The sequence below is a fragment of the Grammomys surdaster genome, unplaced genomic scaffold (assembly GCF_004785775.1).
Source record: "Grammomys surdaster isolate TR1022 unplaced genomic scaffold, NIH_TR_1.0 125889, whole genome shotgun sequence".
NCBI lineage: Eukaryota > Metazoa > Chordata > Mammalia > Rodentia > Muridae > Grammomys > Grammomys surdaster.
Window position 1 is genome coordinate 245807 of NW_021620714.1, and position 16442 is coordinate 262248.

A 16442-nucleotide genomic window follows, 5' to 3' on the forward strand; every position below is an offset into this window, starting at 1 on the left:
AGAAATTGCAGGAGATGTAGGGTTTGGGACTTCTACCTTTTTTTTTTTTTAATTAATTTGTTTAATGTATGTGAGTACACTATAGCTGTCTTCAGACACACCAGAAGAGGGCATCTGATCCCATTACAGATGGTTGTGAGCCACCATGTGGTTATTGGGAACTGAACTCAGGAGGACCTCTGGAAGAGCAGCCATTGATCTTAACCACTGAGCCAGCCCCAAAAGTCAGTGCTCTTTTTTTTTAATTAATTTATTTAATGTCTAGTTTGTAATAAAACTCCAATAAAACAGCTATAGGCATTCAATCTTGAAAAAAGAAAGCCTTGGAGAAGAATGAAGCTGTAATATGAGGGAACCAAGCAGAGGAAGGACACCAGTCAAGGAGTTAACTGTATCTTCAGTCTAACCTCCAGCTGAACAATGAACAGTACAACTCCTGGGCTGACCAATTACCTGAAGCAGAAATACCCAACAGAGTTTTGGGGCTCTCTCTACCACAGGCCAGAGTGGACAGTGTGGGTCCATGCTACTCACTGATGCTTCAGGAGTTTAGAAACAACAAAACAGGCCATCCCAAATGAAACATTATTAGGACTCAGTACAAAAATCACTCATGACAGAGAGAAACAGGAAACTGTGATTCGGTCTCAAGGAAAAATATAACAAACAAAGACTAACTGCAAAATGATGCAAACTTTGGATTAGCAAGCAAGAACTTATTTATATTGTGGTGTCGGCAATTGAACCCAGGACCTTTTGCAGGCTCAGCAAGTGCTCTCCCACTGGGCTAAATTCCTACCCCCTTGGTTTTTGTCATGAGTCAGGGCCTCACTCAGCCAGAACTCCAGATGTCCTGTTTCTACCTCCTAAATTCTGGGCTTACGAGGATACGTTACCATGTATCCAACTATGATAAGACATAGTATGTCAGCAGTGAATGAAAAGACAGGAACTTTAGGTGCAAGACAAACAAACTCTATAAAATGAAAAAGTTTGAAAATCTAGGATAGAAAATCACAAATATGAAATGAAAAATCCAATAGACAGGCTTGATAAAAGATTACAGAGAAAAGAAATGCAGTGACCTTGAAGGCAGATCAATGTTGAAATATTAAACATTGAAATATACTTTAATAGGAGCATCTGAGAAGAGGAAGAACAGAATACACAGAAAAATTATTTTAAGATGGCTACACTTTTCTCACATACAAGCTTATATCTGTGAAAAGAAAAAAGAAAAAAGACTCAGCAAAAGCAAGAAAATTGCAAAGAAAACCACAAGTGACAACATCACAAAGAGCAAGAGAAAGGTCTTTTAAGGCTCAGTGGGAAAACAACACTTCCATCTATAGATACTTCCATCTATAGGAACGATCATTTGAAGAACTGCTGGGGCCCTGTAAGGCAGAAGACTATAAAATATATTTTTTAATGTCCCGAATGAAAAAGTGTCAATACAGAATTATAAATCCATTCAAGAGTAAAACAAAATGCAAATATTAGCTAACACCAAGAGAATTTTTCTTTAGTAGTTCCGACTATAAGAATATGGTGTTTATTCTAGAAAAACATGATACTGGTTTGGTTGAAAGGAAACCTTAGAGAGGAAAAGAACATGGGACACAGTAAGTATGTCAACATCTCCTTGATGTGTTTTAAATACATGCAACAGTTCAATGCACACATGTTAACACTGTACGCTAAAATTTAAAACTTTAATTAACATAAGCAGCAAATGTAGCATAAAGGTTAGGGTAAGAGTATGTCACTACAAGGTTTCTGTATTTAAAGTGATAGCCCTAAGAAGATTACTATGTTAAGAATATGCCATTGCGGGCGAGCGGGTGGGCATGTGTGCATGCATTTATGTCTCTGAATGTATACTTAATGGCCTAAATGAGTTTTCAGGCTGTGTGTGTGTGTGTGTGTGTGTGTGTAAACTTAATGCCCTAAATGAGTTTTTAGGCCATGTGTCCCTGCACAGGCAGAGCCTGTCTGGCTCTTGAGTTAAGGGGACACAGCTAAGACTCAAAGGAGAAGACAGAACCGAGTGCCACATAGGAGATGTGCAGAGGGCATCCCCTTGTGTACTCAGCAGGCTGCATAGCAGCACATGAATATGAGCCAACTATCTCAGGAGATCTCAACTACCAAAGCTACCCACTTGACAAAATTAGAGAATAAACATGCTGTGGATCAACCTTTCCTCTCAAGTAACGACTAACTCCCATTACAAAGTTTCCAGCTATTTAGGTGAATATACAGAATCGATATCTGGCAATCAAAGATTATTTGGCATGTAAGGAAGCCAGAAAATATAAGCCACAGTAAACAGATCCAGTACTGATACAGACACTAGAATTAAAATAAGTCCATCAAGAGAGCGGGAGTCATAAAAATAATCTAACGGAAAGCAACTCCCCAAGCCAATGCAGAACTGAAATGCAGAGACTCACCAGATCGATGAACTCTAAGCACAGGAAACACAGCTAAAACGAGGCCCTGGCCTATCAATAACCCAGTGGTCAAAGCCAATGATGAAATTTTAACGCAAAAGAAATTTTAAAAAGAGATTTCCTATCTAAAACAAAAGCTGACAGACAAGAGAGCTGAGGAAGACTCTTTAAAGTAATGAAAGCAACACCAAACTAAATCTGTCAATACAGAGGTCTACAGTCAGCAAGACCTATAAGCTGATCTAATGATATAATAATTAGCTGCACGGGAGTGTAAGAATCCATCACCAGATGCATGTCCATGCCTGTGAACACACACACAAGAGCACAACACATCCCTGTCTACACCCACTGGAAATTTAAAGGCAGTGCTTTATAGAGAACGGCATCAGAAGATTGTGGAGGCTTCCACTTCTTTTACTAATAAAACTTTACTAGAACAGGACCATAACCATTCGTTAACTTTTTATTTTATCTCTGCTTTTGCTCTATAATGGCAAGATAAAAGAATAAATACAACCATAAATACAAATCACAAAACAAGTGAGGGAAAAAAGGGCACATGCTCCACGATTATATTTATAAGTAAACCATGTAAAATCATGGTGGGAAATGGAACAGTAGCTCATGCTTAAGAACATACTTTGCAGGCTGACGGTAGTATGTTATACCTTATTAAGAGTTTGGCTACCACAGCTGAATGCGTCTGACAAAACACTCATAGTATACTTATGATTTATGCATTTAATGGTTTATAAACCTTACCTCAAGAGAAAAAGAAGATTCCCTCAACTACCAACAAATACTGAACTCATGTCAACAATAAACATGATGAAATATCTGGAGAAAAAGGTCCTAATGCCAGTAGCCTACTGAGACATTTAGAAAACATTAAGATGAACTGATGGACAGAGAGGGACAGAGGGACAGCTAGTAGAGCCAATACATACAGTCAATGTTATGACACTATCTGAAAGAACGGATATGAGCATTCATTATGAAACCGAGTCAATGTTAAGATACTATCTGGAGGGAGAGCACTCATTATAAAACTGTGCCTATCTATTTGTATTGCTGGGAAATGTCTTAGAGCAAATGTAAATGTTATTTATCCACGTTGGGAAGCTACTCTAATGCCTTTCAGGATTCTATTCAGATAGTCAACCCTCTAAAAGCATTTCATTAGTAGAAAATGCATTTACACTCTCTCTGTAATACTCATTAGAGTCCTTCAGTACAGCAAATACATATAGATCATAGAGAAATTCACATTTAATTACCTGGTCGCCCTCATTATAAACATCTGGTAAAGAGGTCTGAGATGCTGTTTCATGTTTTTGCAAGTTTGGTTTATTTACAAATTGGCTAATTTCTTTAGATTTTTGCTGGAGTTGATCTAAGGAAAAGAAAACAAACATGCATATCTGAGGAAAACAAGACAAGCACATAGAAGTGAGGTCTGCTCAAGTCTGAAACCTCTACGGATACACCACATTGAACTTTACTAGTTCAGCTACCTAATTAAGATGATGGTGCCAATTACATTTTTGACTGTTCAGGTCAAAGAGCATCTCAGTAAACTACTTTCTTCAAAAGAAAAATAAGCACATGGAACGTTACAGAGTCACAAAGCAAAATGCAATCCTGCCATCTGCATTAAAACTCGACTGAACGGGGGACACTGCACTAAGGGCAGAGAGCCGGACAACTGCACAGCCCATCTCCACTTCGGGAACTAATGTGAAAAAGCCTCAAAAAGAGTAGTGATTTGTAGGGAACTGGAAGGGTGAGGGCGATGAGAGGAAGTGTGAGGAAGGACGGCCAGAGGTTGTGAACACACACTGCTTGCATGTATGGAATTCTCACTCTGAATGCCATTAACATGCATAACTGGTAACATGCTAATAAAGACAGGCCTAGATATTTAAAATAGTCATTTTTCATTTACCCCTTAAAATGGATTTGGTGGAGCCAGGCACACCTTTAATTCCAGCACTCAGGAGGCAGAGGCAGGTGGCTCTCTGAGGCCAGCCTGGCCTACAAAGCAAGTTCCAGGGTAGTGCAAGACCGCACAGAGAAACCCTGTCTTGAAAAGACAAAAAACAAACAAACAAACAAACAAAAAACAAAAAAAAAAGAAGAAGAAAAGAAAAAGAAAATTGGCTTTGGTGGTTTACATTACAGTCTTCATGCTCCATTAAAGTAGCATGAGCCCTTCAGGAATCTCCAGCAGGGTTTAAACATGACCGTGGTTTGGGGAAGGGGACAACGGGCTCTGATAGTTCCCCTTTCCCTCACGATGCCCTCTAGACTTTCTGGTTGAAAACCAACCTCATGGTACTTGCTTGCAAATTTCTCTTCCTAAACTCTTTCTGCGAGCATGCACATTCCCATCTGTCAGTGCAACATGGATACTTTAAAGAGGTTGGCGACGTGGACTATTGGAGTGCAGGGAGTTGCATTTTTATAAACTCCTAAAATGGTGAATTTTTAGAGTCATTTTCGATTTTAATAAAGTATTTTAAAATGTTTCTTAAAACCTGTTTAGAGACAAAAGTTTTCTTCAAAAGGAAATTTTCACCTACAACAAACGCAAGAAAGATATGCCTTTAGACTTACAGATGACTTCTTGCAATTAAGTCTATGTGTCTAAATGTGGCCTGACATTTCCAGAAACACATTCCATTCTGCTCATGGCAGGCACTGTGGTCTTCTGATCAGTTGTGTTTTACATGTGACTCCTCAGTGCCTAGACCATGGCTGAGCAGTGTTTAGTATTGAGCTGACAAGTTAAGAGACTTACGACTTGAGAGGCAGGAGGAGGAGACCACGCCAAAGGAGATGACGTCCTTCTGAGCTTGCCCCTAACAGAGCCATGAAGGCAGGAAGTGCAATCCACTAAGGGGTTAGAGGTGTGGCTTCACAAGCTACACACTGACCTTCCAGGTGCTGCATGGCCTGGGCCGACTGAGCAGCCTGTTCACGATTCTCCTGAAGCAGCTTCAAGTTTTCCTCCTTCAGAGCATCACAGGCAAACTGCAGCTCTTGCTCGTTCTTCTGAAGAATCAAAATGCAAGCCGCCTTCTCCTCCATTTCTGTCTTATGTCTTTGCTGGAGGGCACTGTACTGTGACTCCAGGTCAGCCTGGGCTTGGCCTGCTCGCTCCAACTGTCCCTGAAGCTGATACATCTCTTCCTGCAAGTTATGGAAGGATAATTTTCTCTCTGCCACTTCGAGTTCTACTTTTTCCATCAGGATCTTGGACTCCTGTCTTTCTGTTTCCACAGTATTCTTTAGAGTACTATGTTCAGCCTCCAACAGCTGTAGCTGCTGTGAAAGAACCTAAAACAAACAAACAAAACACCAAGCATCAGGATCCATAACTACTGCACTCTCTCATTCAGGGAGCACACAGATATATTCCTAGCAGCCTCTCATGGGCACTGAACCTGTAGAGTAACAGACACCCTCCATGTTTGCTTTCCAGATATTTTGGACTGTTCACACTCATATTTGCCTTGCATGGGTATGTTTTCATTCGTGCCTCTCCCGTTTGGGAACAAGCTCCGTGACGGAAGGAGGCACACTGTCTTTTCCTTACTCGTTTATAGCACCAATACAATCTCTGGCAAAGTGGACTCAATTCACAGTGAATAAATCATTCTAGCCCATGCCCCAGAGGAACTCAAGGTTCAGGCACTAAAGCAGGCTGAGCATCATTTAAAAACACAGAGGGCACCAGAGGAATATCTGGAAAGCGTTCACGGGAAAAGGAGAGGGATGTGCTAGAGTGACCTTCCCTTTAAAGATAGCCAAATACTCTAAAACTTAAAAGTAAGCAATGAGCCAGCCAGCCAGGCAAGGAGGTATGACAAATGGAACTTCAGGCAGACAGCTAAGGAAGAAACATGTAGCAGAATTCTTCTCCAATTAATTGAATAATAAAGATGACAAGAAGCAAATCACTGGGCGAGGAGGAGGCAGGCCTTCCAGGTCTGAGAGGGGAAGAGGGAATGCAGGAGGAGGCACTTCCTTTTGGATGGAGGGGAGAGAAAGCAGGTAAAATGTAGACAGGAGACTGTAAGATCTGGTGGCAGTGCTTTAAGAAGGAAGGCACGGTGAGACTACCAAGCTTGTGGGTCAGGCACGCATCTCCAGGGGACTGCATACAGACCAAAAGCACTGGGAGATAAACACTGGGGAGAGACCAACGGCAGTGGGAAAGGCACGTCTGCTCTAAGAGGGAAAGAGATAAGAGTGTACAAGTAAGGGACTGGGCAGAGGCTAGTCTGCTGGCAAATACTGTTTAGTGGGCAGGAAGAGTAGCCTATGAAGGAAAAGTAAGTAAACTAAAGAAAAGCTCTAGAGGCATAGGAAAAGAATCAAGATGTGCACTGTGCTAATGGGAATGAAGAAGCTTCAAGGAATAAATGATAAACAGTAGCAAATGTCAGCCAGACACAGTGCCATAGCCCCAGAGCCCCAGCACATGGGAGAACCAGGGATTCAAGGGAAGCCTGGATTACACAGAAAATCTATTTTTAAAAAAGAAACAACCAACAACCAAGAGACAAATATTGCAGAAAGGTCTAACAAAGTCAGGCTGAAAACACACTCATCAGATTTGAGAATTACAGGTGTTTGGTGATTCACTACAATGTCTTCAGTAGTGTGACAGTAATTTTAGCTATCCTAATCTTCTGTATGTGCCAAACCCTAATATTTTTATTTGCTATTTCATGTGATTCTAAAATAGGTCCTTTATATAATCTCTACTAACCTTTGTTTATTGATGGAAAATATGAAGCCTACTAAATCAACCAGGTGTGTGCAGGAATTCTCTGTGTCTGAGGTTTTTTGTCTGTGATGAGGGAATGCTACCCATTGCATAAGAGAGCTGTAAAGATCCACACTGCATTAAACTAATACGTAATCTGACAGAGGGCACAGAGATACAGCCATTCATGCATCAATGGCCTAGTTAGTACCACAAAGGAAACTGGACCCTCACTGCCCCAGGACACCCAGAGAAAACCTAAAGTCCACATAATGGTTTTATGAGGATGAAAGCAAGGGGAACATGCTTCTATACCACTGAGAAAGCTGCCTCAAGAAGGCATTGCTGGACATTAAGGAGGAAGGGTATGACTGATTTTACCAGGCAGCAGACAACACCCAGGTGAACAAAGGCTGTGTTGCTACTGAACCAGTTCTGCATTAGAATTTGGCTGCCTGCATATAATGATAGGACAAGGGCACAGGGAAGCCACAGGTAGGTAAGAAGAGCCAAAATGGGAGGCATGGGTCCACACAGAATAGTGTTGGGTCCTGCTAAGTGAGTCTGATGTTACCAGAAAGTCCTGAGCTTGGTGCAAAATGAGACTCCTTTTTACCAGCAGGGTGTCTCCTTTTCTGACCTCGTCTGGGGAGTCTGAAACTCCTAAACCCTCTTGCAGAATGTCCTGTAGCCTTGGTGCGATTACAGGTTCAGCTTCCTTCCTCCAGATAAGAAACTTGTTCAGCAAGCATCTGAGATTCCTGGACTCCCTCTCCCCATGCTAATGAGGCATCTCAGTACCTTCAGCCAATGAACCTGCCCACCACCCTGGATATTCTTACCCACCTCCCCCAAACTATATAACCCTTGATTGATTCCGAATAGTCTCCCCAAAGCTTACTTACACATCATACAAAACCCTGCTTGTCAACTCCGCTCCCTTTATCCTCATGAGCCAGTGGCCACCGACCCAGAGAGAAGGGAGACCCACAGATAAGCAACACAAGGGAAGGGACTATTGCATTATAGGATCCCTTCAACCCAGCAGAAAGTTGACCAACATAGATAGGCAAAGCCGAGACTATGCACAAAGCACAAGAAGCATGAGTCAGACAAGGGATACAGTGATGGAAAAGAAACTCACTAGAGGAAAACAGGAAAGTCATCAAAAAGACTCTAGACCCTTAACAGAGAAGGGAAAGTCAAGAGAGGATGGAAGTGGGAAGGCCAGGGGAAGGGAGTGCTTATTTTACCACTGTGTCACCAGCACTGTGTCACCAGCAGTTCAGCACAGATGGCACCAAGCCTCTGCAGGCTCGTAAGCCTTGATGCCTGACGCTTGACAACCTGACGTGCAAATAGACCCTGACCCTGGCAGGCAGTAGGTAGAAACCACAGATGGTACCTGGTTTCTCTGTTCTGCCGAAGTCAGCTCCTTCTGCAGCAGGTCCACAACCTGAGCACGGCCCAGCAAGGCTTCCTCATGTTCCTCCAACTTCCTCTGCATCACCCTCAGTTTCTGGAAAAAAAATGTTTAGGCATAATTACAGATAAATAAGACGATTATGTGCCTACCTTTCAAAATGTCACATGAACCTATAAGACTATTTTTCAGAGCTTGGAAGATAAGAGACTAGAGAGTGGACACCAGGATGCCATGGCCCATCTAGAAGCAAGAGAATCTCCAAAATGCCTTCTCCAGAGTGTGACAACAACCAAACCCAAACGCAAGCAAGGCCTTGAATCAGGGCGCCTAATATATTCAAGATAAAATGACACACACTCACTTTCAAAGTAATATATAGTTCCTGTCTGGTCCCTAAATAGCTATAGGTAACATGCATTTCTTACCTACAAAAGAGAGCAATCTGTATATGCAAAAATCATTTCTCTTCTGTTTTCAATCACAGGACAGGCACTTGAAAAATACCCACTGAATAAATAAATCAATATATACAGTCAATATTCAATTTTTCAAAGCCATGTACTCTGAAGCTCCATGTAGTAGTACATTCTGAAAGACTGCTTAGTATGTATAATGAGTTTTCACTCAAGAACAAACATATGAGAGGCTGGAAAGGAAGGCACAACTGGCGAAGTCCTTGTGAGGGCTTGTGTTCAACCCCCAGAATCCATATAAAAACCCAGGCCAGGTGGAACAAGCCTGCAATCCCAGCTCTGAGGAGGTGGAAACAGGGTTCCTGAGGCTTGCTGGCCAGGCAGCCTAGTCTAGCCTAATTGGTGAGCTAGGCCAATGAGAGACCCTGTCTCAGAGGGGGGAAATCCAGGCAAATGGCTCCTTAGGAAAGAATGACACCCAAAGTTGTCCTCTGGCCTCCACATACATGTATATGTGTGCATGCACACTTGTGTACATAAACATGCATCTGCACATACACAAACACACATCAAACACAGATCAAACAAAGTGCCACTAACGCGCTTTTCAACACTACATGGTTCTACATTCTAAGTACAAATGATGTGAGTTAGTACATGGTAAACTCCAAAACGACGAAGTCAACTTCATTACCTACTCAACGAACTTTAAAAATACCTTTAAAAGACTTAGTTGCTTCAAATTCATTTTTATCTCTCTCGTTTTATAAACTACAAAACTGACTTCATCAATTTGGAGTTTTGGATCGGGCTTAGAGCATGAACGGTAGGTGTAAATAAGCAAATGAAAGCGAAGCCAGCCCACTGCTCACCCCACACAGATCCCCATGCAAGCTCAGCTTTAAAGTGCCAAGCTCCAACCAGATAAGGAAAAAGAGAAAGTAAAGTCAGGACCCAAAAATGAAGCAACAAAAAAGACAGGGCATCAATAAGAAGCCAAGGACTGCGTGGTGGCTGCGTGAGGGCCGTGAGGAAGGGCAGTGGCTGGCAAATGGCTGCGAAGTCTTGATTAAATGTTAACCAAAATGACAGTCATTCTACCGAGTTTGAGCAACACACCTGTTGCATCTCTGTTTCCACATCTGACTGGGTTACTAACTGAAGGAGCTCATCTTCGTGGAGACGAACCTGTGTTTCAAAGCGGGCGTCTTTCTCTCGGACCACCTGCTGCATGGAACTCAACTGAAGACACACACCAGAGAAACTATACAAGTTACACTCCAGGGCATTTCACAGACAACTCTTACAGACTCCTCTGCAATGACAGACCCTCAGCACTGACAGAGAGCAGTTTCCTAAACCTCATCTGTGAATGGCAGGGGCGAGGACATTGGGAGAGCAAGAGGCCCAGCAGCAACTTCCAGACATGAGAGAAAGCCTGTTCTCAGACTCAGAATCAACTCAGAAATAAGCTTAATAGAAATTTTCATGGATACTAAAAATGCCTTAAATATTCAAGAGTTGTTTTGTTTTAATTCTGAAAAGATCAGAAATCTCAAGCCTACAAGTGAAGTTAGACTCTGTCAACCCCTGGTACTTCTTTCAGTGTCAGAAGCAGGCTCAAAGACAGCCCCAGAGTCTCACGCCCGTAACAGAGTAACTAGAGCTCACGCACATTATTCAAGATACTCTACAAATGGAAATACACAGCTGCTTTTTTTTGGGTATGGTTTTCAATGGTTTGCTTTGACTCAAGAATTGGGTGTCCAGCTGCCATTTTCTGCAGGCTTTCCTTTAATGTACTGCACTTTTCTTCTCTGCCTTTTCCAACTCTTCTCCCCAGCTCGAGAGCACTGCTTGTCTAAAGAATTGCCTATCTCTTTGGGTTTTGTTTAAATCTCATCTTTTCCATGTAAGCTTCTATAACTGCCATGTTCACAAAATACTTTCTCTTAAAATACTTTGATGCTAATGTTACTTTTATCATTTTTATTTTTTGAGACAGGGTCTCACTGTGCAGCCCCGGGCTGCCCTGGAACTTGCCATGTAGCCAACACTGGTCTCAAACTCATTATCTGTACACTTCAGCCTTCTGAATGCTACAATAATGACTTGTGCCACCACACTTGGCCTTATTATCTTTTTTTTTTTGGAGTGGCTTGCTACATGGTGGATCTGTCAATATATTCATATGTCTTTGTTGCCTTTGTTTCAAACAATTTAAAAATGCATAACATTTTCCTATCCTACACTGTATATAGTGCTATACATTAAAAACCCAAAGGAAGTTAATAGGATAAACTTATCAATTTCTGGATATATGATTCTTGCTGTGCATATAATCATCGCCCGTCGTCACCCATTCCTAGATAGACGGCATCTCTGTTGTCGATGTATTTGACAGATAAAATCAGCTACGTGCTGTGTACAAAGATACTCCAGGGATTAAAAATGTGTCGTGATCTAAAAGCATTCTCAAAGGAGAACTATGTGGTAGGTTGTTGGACAGGAAAGTGAGAAAAACAGAGATGAGAGGGCCAGTGCAAACTGGCTGGCTCTGGCTTCAGAAATGAGGATGAAGAAGGATGGTACATTGTAGAGCCATTAGCAGGGAATTCCAGACTCTTTACCATTTCTTTATTTTGTGTTCATTAAGTAACTTAAGGCTAAGATGTATCTTCCTAACAAAATTTTAATTTATGGAAAGAATGGAGCTAATAACTTGTATTTCTTTTCATTTATCTTTCAGTCTCATTTGAATTCAGCACAAGCCCAGTCTCTGTGTGTTATTAAAATGGAATATCTGGAACTATGAGACAAAACCAGTCATCAATAAAGCTATGGCAAGTTCACCAACATAAATGGCATTTTTTGAGAGGTTCTGGTGTTTCCTGTTAAGATATGTGCAATCACTCAATGTATACTTACCACACTTCCAACTCTTCCACACCCTCCTAGTGTGACACCCTAACTCTCAAGCTTTCATCTTTGAAAAGTGACTGCTGGGACTGAGGCTACATAACAATTCTCTGGATCCCATGAGACTGTTTTCTAGTGGAGGTGCCATCGTCCTACCTGGGCAGCTTGCTCTGCCTGTGTCTGGCTGAGCTGTGTTTTCAAACTGCTGATGAGTTCTTCCTGTTCTTGGAGCTGCTGCTTCATCAGGACAAAGTCTTCCATCTCTGCAGAGCTCTTATCCAACTAAAGGAGAGAAATATTCACTTAAGCAAAGTGGTTGGCGGTCTTAGTTCTTTGGTTTTTCTCATCTGTCTTGAATGTCTACCATACTTCCTTCTAATTTCTACTTTAACACAAAAAAAGAATTTCATATATTAATGTTTAAAGTATTATTGAATTGCTAAAATTTGCAAGTAGAAGACAGAAGCAATAGCAACACTGGTTTCAGTATCTTTGAATGCTTACATAGGAAAGAGGCAGGCCATCTAGACAGTGAATGTAAAAACGTGGACAATATTGACAATGTAAGTAGGAAGATATCCTATTAACAATTTAAAGACAAGCCATGGAAATCTGGATTTGCTTGGCATTTGAGACTGTATGAGAGAAAGGGGACAATGACAGAGCTACATCTGATGGCCTTGGGAATAGGAAAAATCCAAAGTAGCCAACAAGTATTTGTTGGAACCCATGGTAGCCACTGTCAGAAGAGCAGCAGCACTTCCCATCCTTTGGTCATAGGTAAACGCAGGACTTCTATAGGAAGAAAGATGAAGAAGGCGGGGCTAATCTAGACCCTCTGACGTCTCCAACCTGAGCCACAGGCTCTACTGTTAGAGACAGATACACAAATACACTTAGAAGAAACTGTGAGGAATGACAGCAAAAAGATGCAGCCACTGGCAGGCTGTCTGCCCTACATGGTCAAGGCCGTGGGCTCTAGCTCCACTGGCAGGCTGTCTGCACTGCACAGTAAGGCCGTGGGCTCTAGCTCCAGCACTAGGGCTAATTGAGTACAGTGGTGTGTGCCTGGGATTTCAAAAACAGAGGGCTGAGATGGAAAGACTGAGTTCTAGTCTAGCCTAGGCTACATAGTGAGACCTAGTTCAAAACAAAAAGCAGAAGAGAGGTAATATAGAGAAAAAAGGAACCTGTATGAATATGCTGCATCATTTGGTATCAATCAACCACACAAGGCTAGAGAAGTCTTACAATGTGATGCCTCCAAAAGTATTTCATGTAATAATATTGCTTAACTAAAATTTAAAGTTGAAGTATAAATTGTTTATTAGATACAGCTTCATTTCAATCTGAAGACATGACCTTATCTGTTATATCAGATGAGATTAAAAGAAGATTGCAAAGATTTCTATGTGTATGTGTGTGATGCATGAGTTTCTATGTACCACAGGTAGGAGAGGTAGGTTAGTGGGCCTCAATCAGGTCCTCAGGAACCGGAGTCACAGGTGGTTGTGAGCTTCCTGATGCAGATGCTGGGGACCTAACACAGGCCCCCTACAAGAGCAGTTAAAAATCCATCTCTCTGGCCCCTCAGGTGAGGTTGTGCTAAGGTAATGTGTGTGCAATGGCCAGTGTATACACACTTGATGTCAACAAGTTGATTCAGTTTGAATGATTTTTTTTTTGTTGTTGCACTTATATGCAATGCGGTAATGTGTTAATTTGAATATGGAAATAGCATGAGCAACAGTAGTAATCAAGATAAACAAGAATAAAATATAAAGTTAATTATTTTCATTATAATCAAACAATTTTTCTAATTCAAAAGTATACAGTTTGAAGTTCAAAATGAAGGCAGACTAGTGAATTCTAATTCACTCCTTTTACAGCCCTAAGCAGTACTCACTGCAGACATTCCACAGTTTGTTTGGATATTCACCTCTTGTGGAAAGTGAGTTGACTCCAGTGTTTGGCTCTGACTGCTGCACCGTGCTGGTGCAGATCAAAGTGAAGGGTGGGAGGAGGCAGGCCACAAATCAGAGAAATCTAGCTCTCATATATTTGACTACAAAACCACAAAACAGAAGTCTATGATTTTTTTTTTCCTAAAACAAATCTAAATGTTTAGAAAAACAAATTTCACACAAAAACAGAAATAGAAATCAATCCAGTCAAAATGCCCGATGAGCTCAGGGCATATAAAGATGGCTCAGTGGTCATGAGCACTTGTTGCTCTTGCCACAGACACAGGATGGTTCCCACACCATCTCTAAGTCCAGTTCCAGGGGTTCTGATCCCCTCTTCTGACCGCCATGGCACTAAGCATACATGTAGTGCATACATGCAGGCAGGAACACTCACACATAAGAAAGGATGACTAATCATGTAGCATCACTAAAAAGCCAGGCATGGAGACTCGTGCTATAATCTGAGCACCTCAGAGGCTGAAGTAAGAGGATGCCTACAAGATGAGATCTTACCTCACAAAGAGCAAAAAAAACCTCATGAAGACTAGGGAGCAGAACAATATGCTGAAAGAAATTAGAACTTATTTCAGAGTTAAAAATGTTTTAAAAAAGTGTACTGGACATGAGAGAAAAATCAAAATTAGAAAAGTTCAAAAAAGTAATAACCAGGAAATTGATTTTTAAAAAAGCTCATTCCAAAAGAGAAAACAAAATACAAAACAGAATGCCTTCAGTTAAAACAGAAAAATAATAAATCTAAAAAAAAACTAAAAAATATAATTGATGAAAATAATAAATACTGAAGACAAAGCCCAAACGCAAAAGTTAACAGAAACCTAAGTCTGCAAGGAAGAAACGGACAGCAATGGAGCAGAGCAGTTGCTATCAATCACGTAATTCAGGTTTCAGAAGACACATGAATCATATTCGGAAAGAACACACTGAGTACGTACAAATGCCAGCAAGAGGACCACCACATACCACTACAAATGCTAATTACTAAACTTGGAAGGGAGGGAGGGAAAGAGGGAGGGAGGGGCTGACTGGTGAGAGATAGCTACTGACTATGTAAGAAGAGGCATTTACAAAAGAAAAATACAAACTCAGAACTCAAAGGCCATTATTTGTTCTTCAAGTATTAGTGAATTAAAAATATATTTAAACATATGTAAATTAGTTTTACATATAATAATAAGTGCATGTTATATATCATTAAGTATTATATTGGTTACTATCTACTACTGTAATATTAAAGTATACAAAATAAAACTTAATATTGACATATCCTTAAAAAAAAGAAGCATTTACCATATATGTATCCGTTGGCCATTAGTTAACTGTTAACCTGATAATAACAAGGTGCCTCACTCCTACCTGCGAGGCTTGTTCTGACTGTGCCTGGTCCAGCTGGGCTTGCAAACTGCTAATTATTTTCTCCTTCTCCTGGAGTTCATGTTTTATTTTTTCTACTTTCATCTCTTCTTCTGTTGAACTTTTATCATGCTGAAAAATGAGATAAAGTCACTTACTTAAAAGCTGTAGTCATACATATTTCATCTTTCACACTATTGGCCCTTTAGAGACATAATTTAATTACAGTTTCACTAACTGGAAAGGAGCACTCAGAGGCAGAAGCAGGAGGATCTGAGTTAGAAGGCAGCCTGCTCTAGATGGCCAGAACAGCCAGGACTCCGCAGAGAAGCCTGCCTGGAACAAACAAGAAAGCCAGTGACAGGAACAAGGTAAAAACTGAGAGCAATGGATTTCAGGCTGGAAAGAGCTCGGTTTAAATCTATGAGGACTAAGCTTTGGATCTTAGAGCCACAGAACACGCCAGGGTTCCAAAACACCTGCAATTCCAGCATCAAGGGATCTGACACCTTCTTCTTGCCTCTGATCTGTCTATCCTTCCCCCCTCCTCTCTCCCCCTACCCCTCCCCCTCCCCCTCTCCCCCCCTCTCAATGCCCCCTATCCCCCTCACTAAGTATACCATGGTTAAAGGGTTGTTGGGACTAAGTGCACATCATTTGTTTAACAGGGAGAGGAAATGAAGGTATAGAATGCTGACACACAAGGCCTGAGGGATAAGGAAGATGTGAGCTAAAATGAGAAGCAGAGCATAAAATAATTTAAAAACCTAATGTACCTCAAGGGAGGTTTGACAAACCTGGACAAACATGGAAAGGAAAAAAAAGTCAGTGTCTGCCACCACAGCTAGAGGAAGAGAGTTACCATAAGAACCACAGAGGAGGAAAAGAATTCAAGCAAAGAAATTACCTTGCTTTTTAAAATCAGCTTTGAGATGTTAAACAATTCTATTCTGCTTCTCCTCCTCCTCGGGCTCCTGCTGTACTGAGGTCTAAGTCTAGAGCCTCATACACATGACATAGCTGCTTTCAACTGAGCTATACCCCCAGTGGAAACAAGGAAAGGTAACGTCCTCTGAGCGCTAGTCCCTGAATGGCAAGGCTAAGCAGGGCACT

General features: G+C 41.3%; 1 protein-coding gene across 4 annotated transcripts in view; it reads right to left on the reverse strand.

The window, feature by feature from the left end:
• The window catches only part of Golgb1 (golgin B1), a 59411-nt gene that overhangs the window by 29127 nt on the left and 13842 nt on the right, over positions 1-16442 (reverse strand). For 3 of the 4 annotated variants that reach the window (XM_028752222.1, XM_028752223.1, XM_028752225.1), the window contains 6 exons: positions 15333-15461; positions 12148-12273; positions 10192-10314; positions 8639-8752; positions 5396-5798; positions 3737-3852 (listed from right to left, as the gene is read on the reverse strand). In XM_028752222.1, the coding sequence (XP_028608055.1) occupies positions 3737-3852; positions 5396-5798; positions 8639-8752; positions 10192-10314; positions 12148-12273; positions 15333-15461 (1011 nt within the window). The remainder of the gene's footprint in view (positions 1-3736; positions 3853-5395; positions 5799-8638; positions 8753-10191; positions 10315-12147; positions 12274-15332; positions 15462-16442) is intronic. The other variant, XM_028752224.1, reaches the window with a different exon arrangement.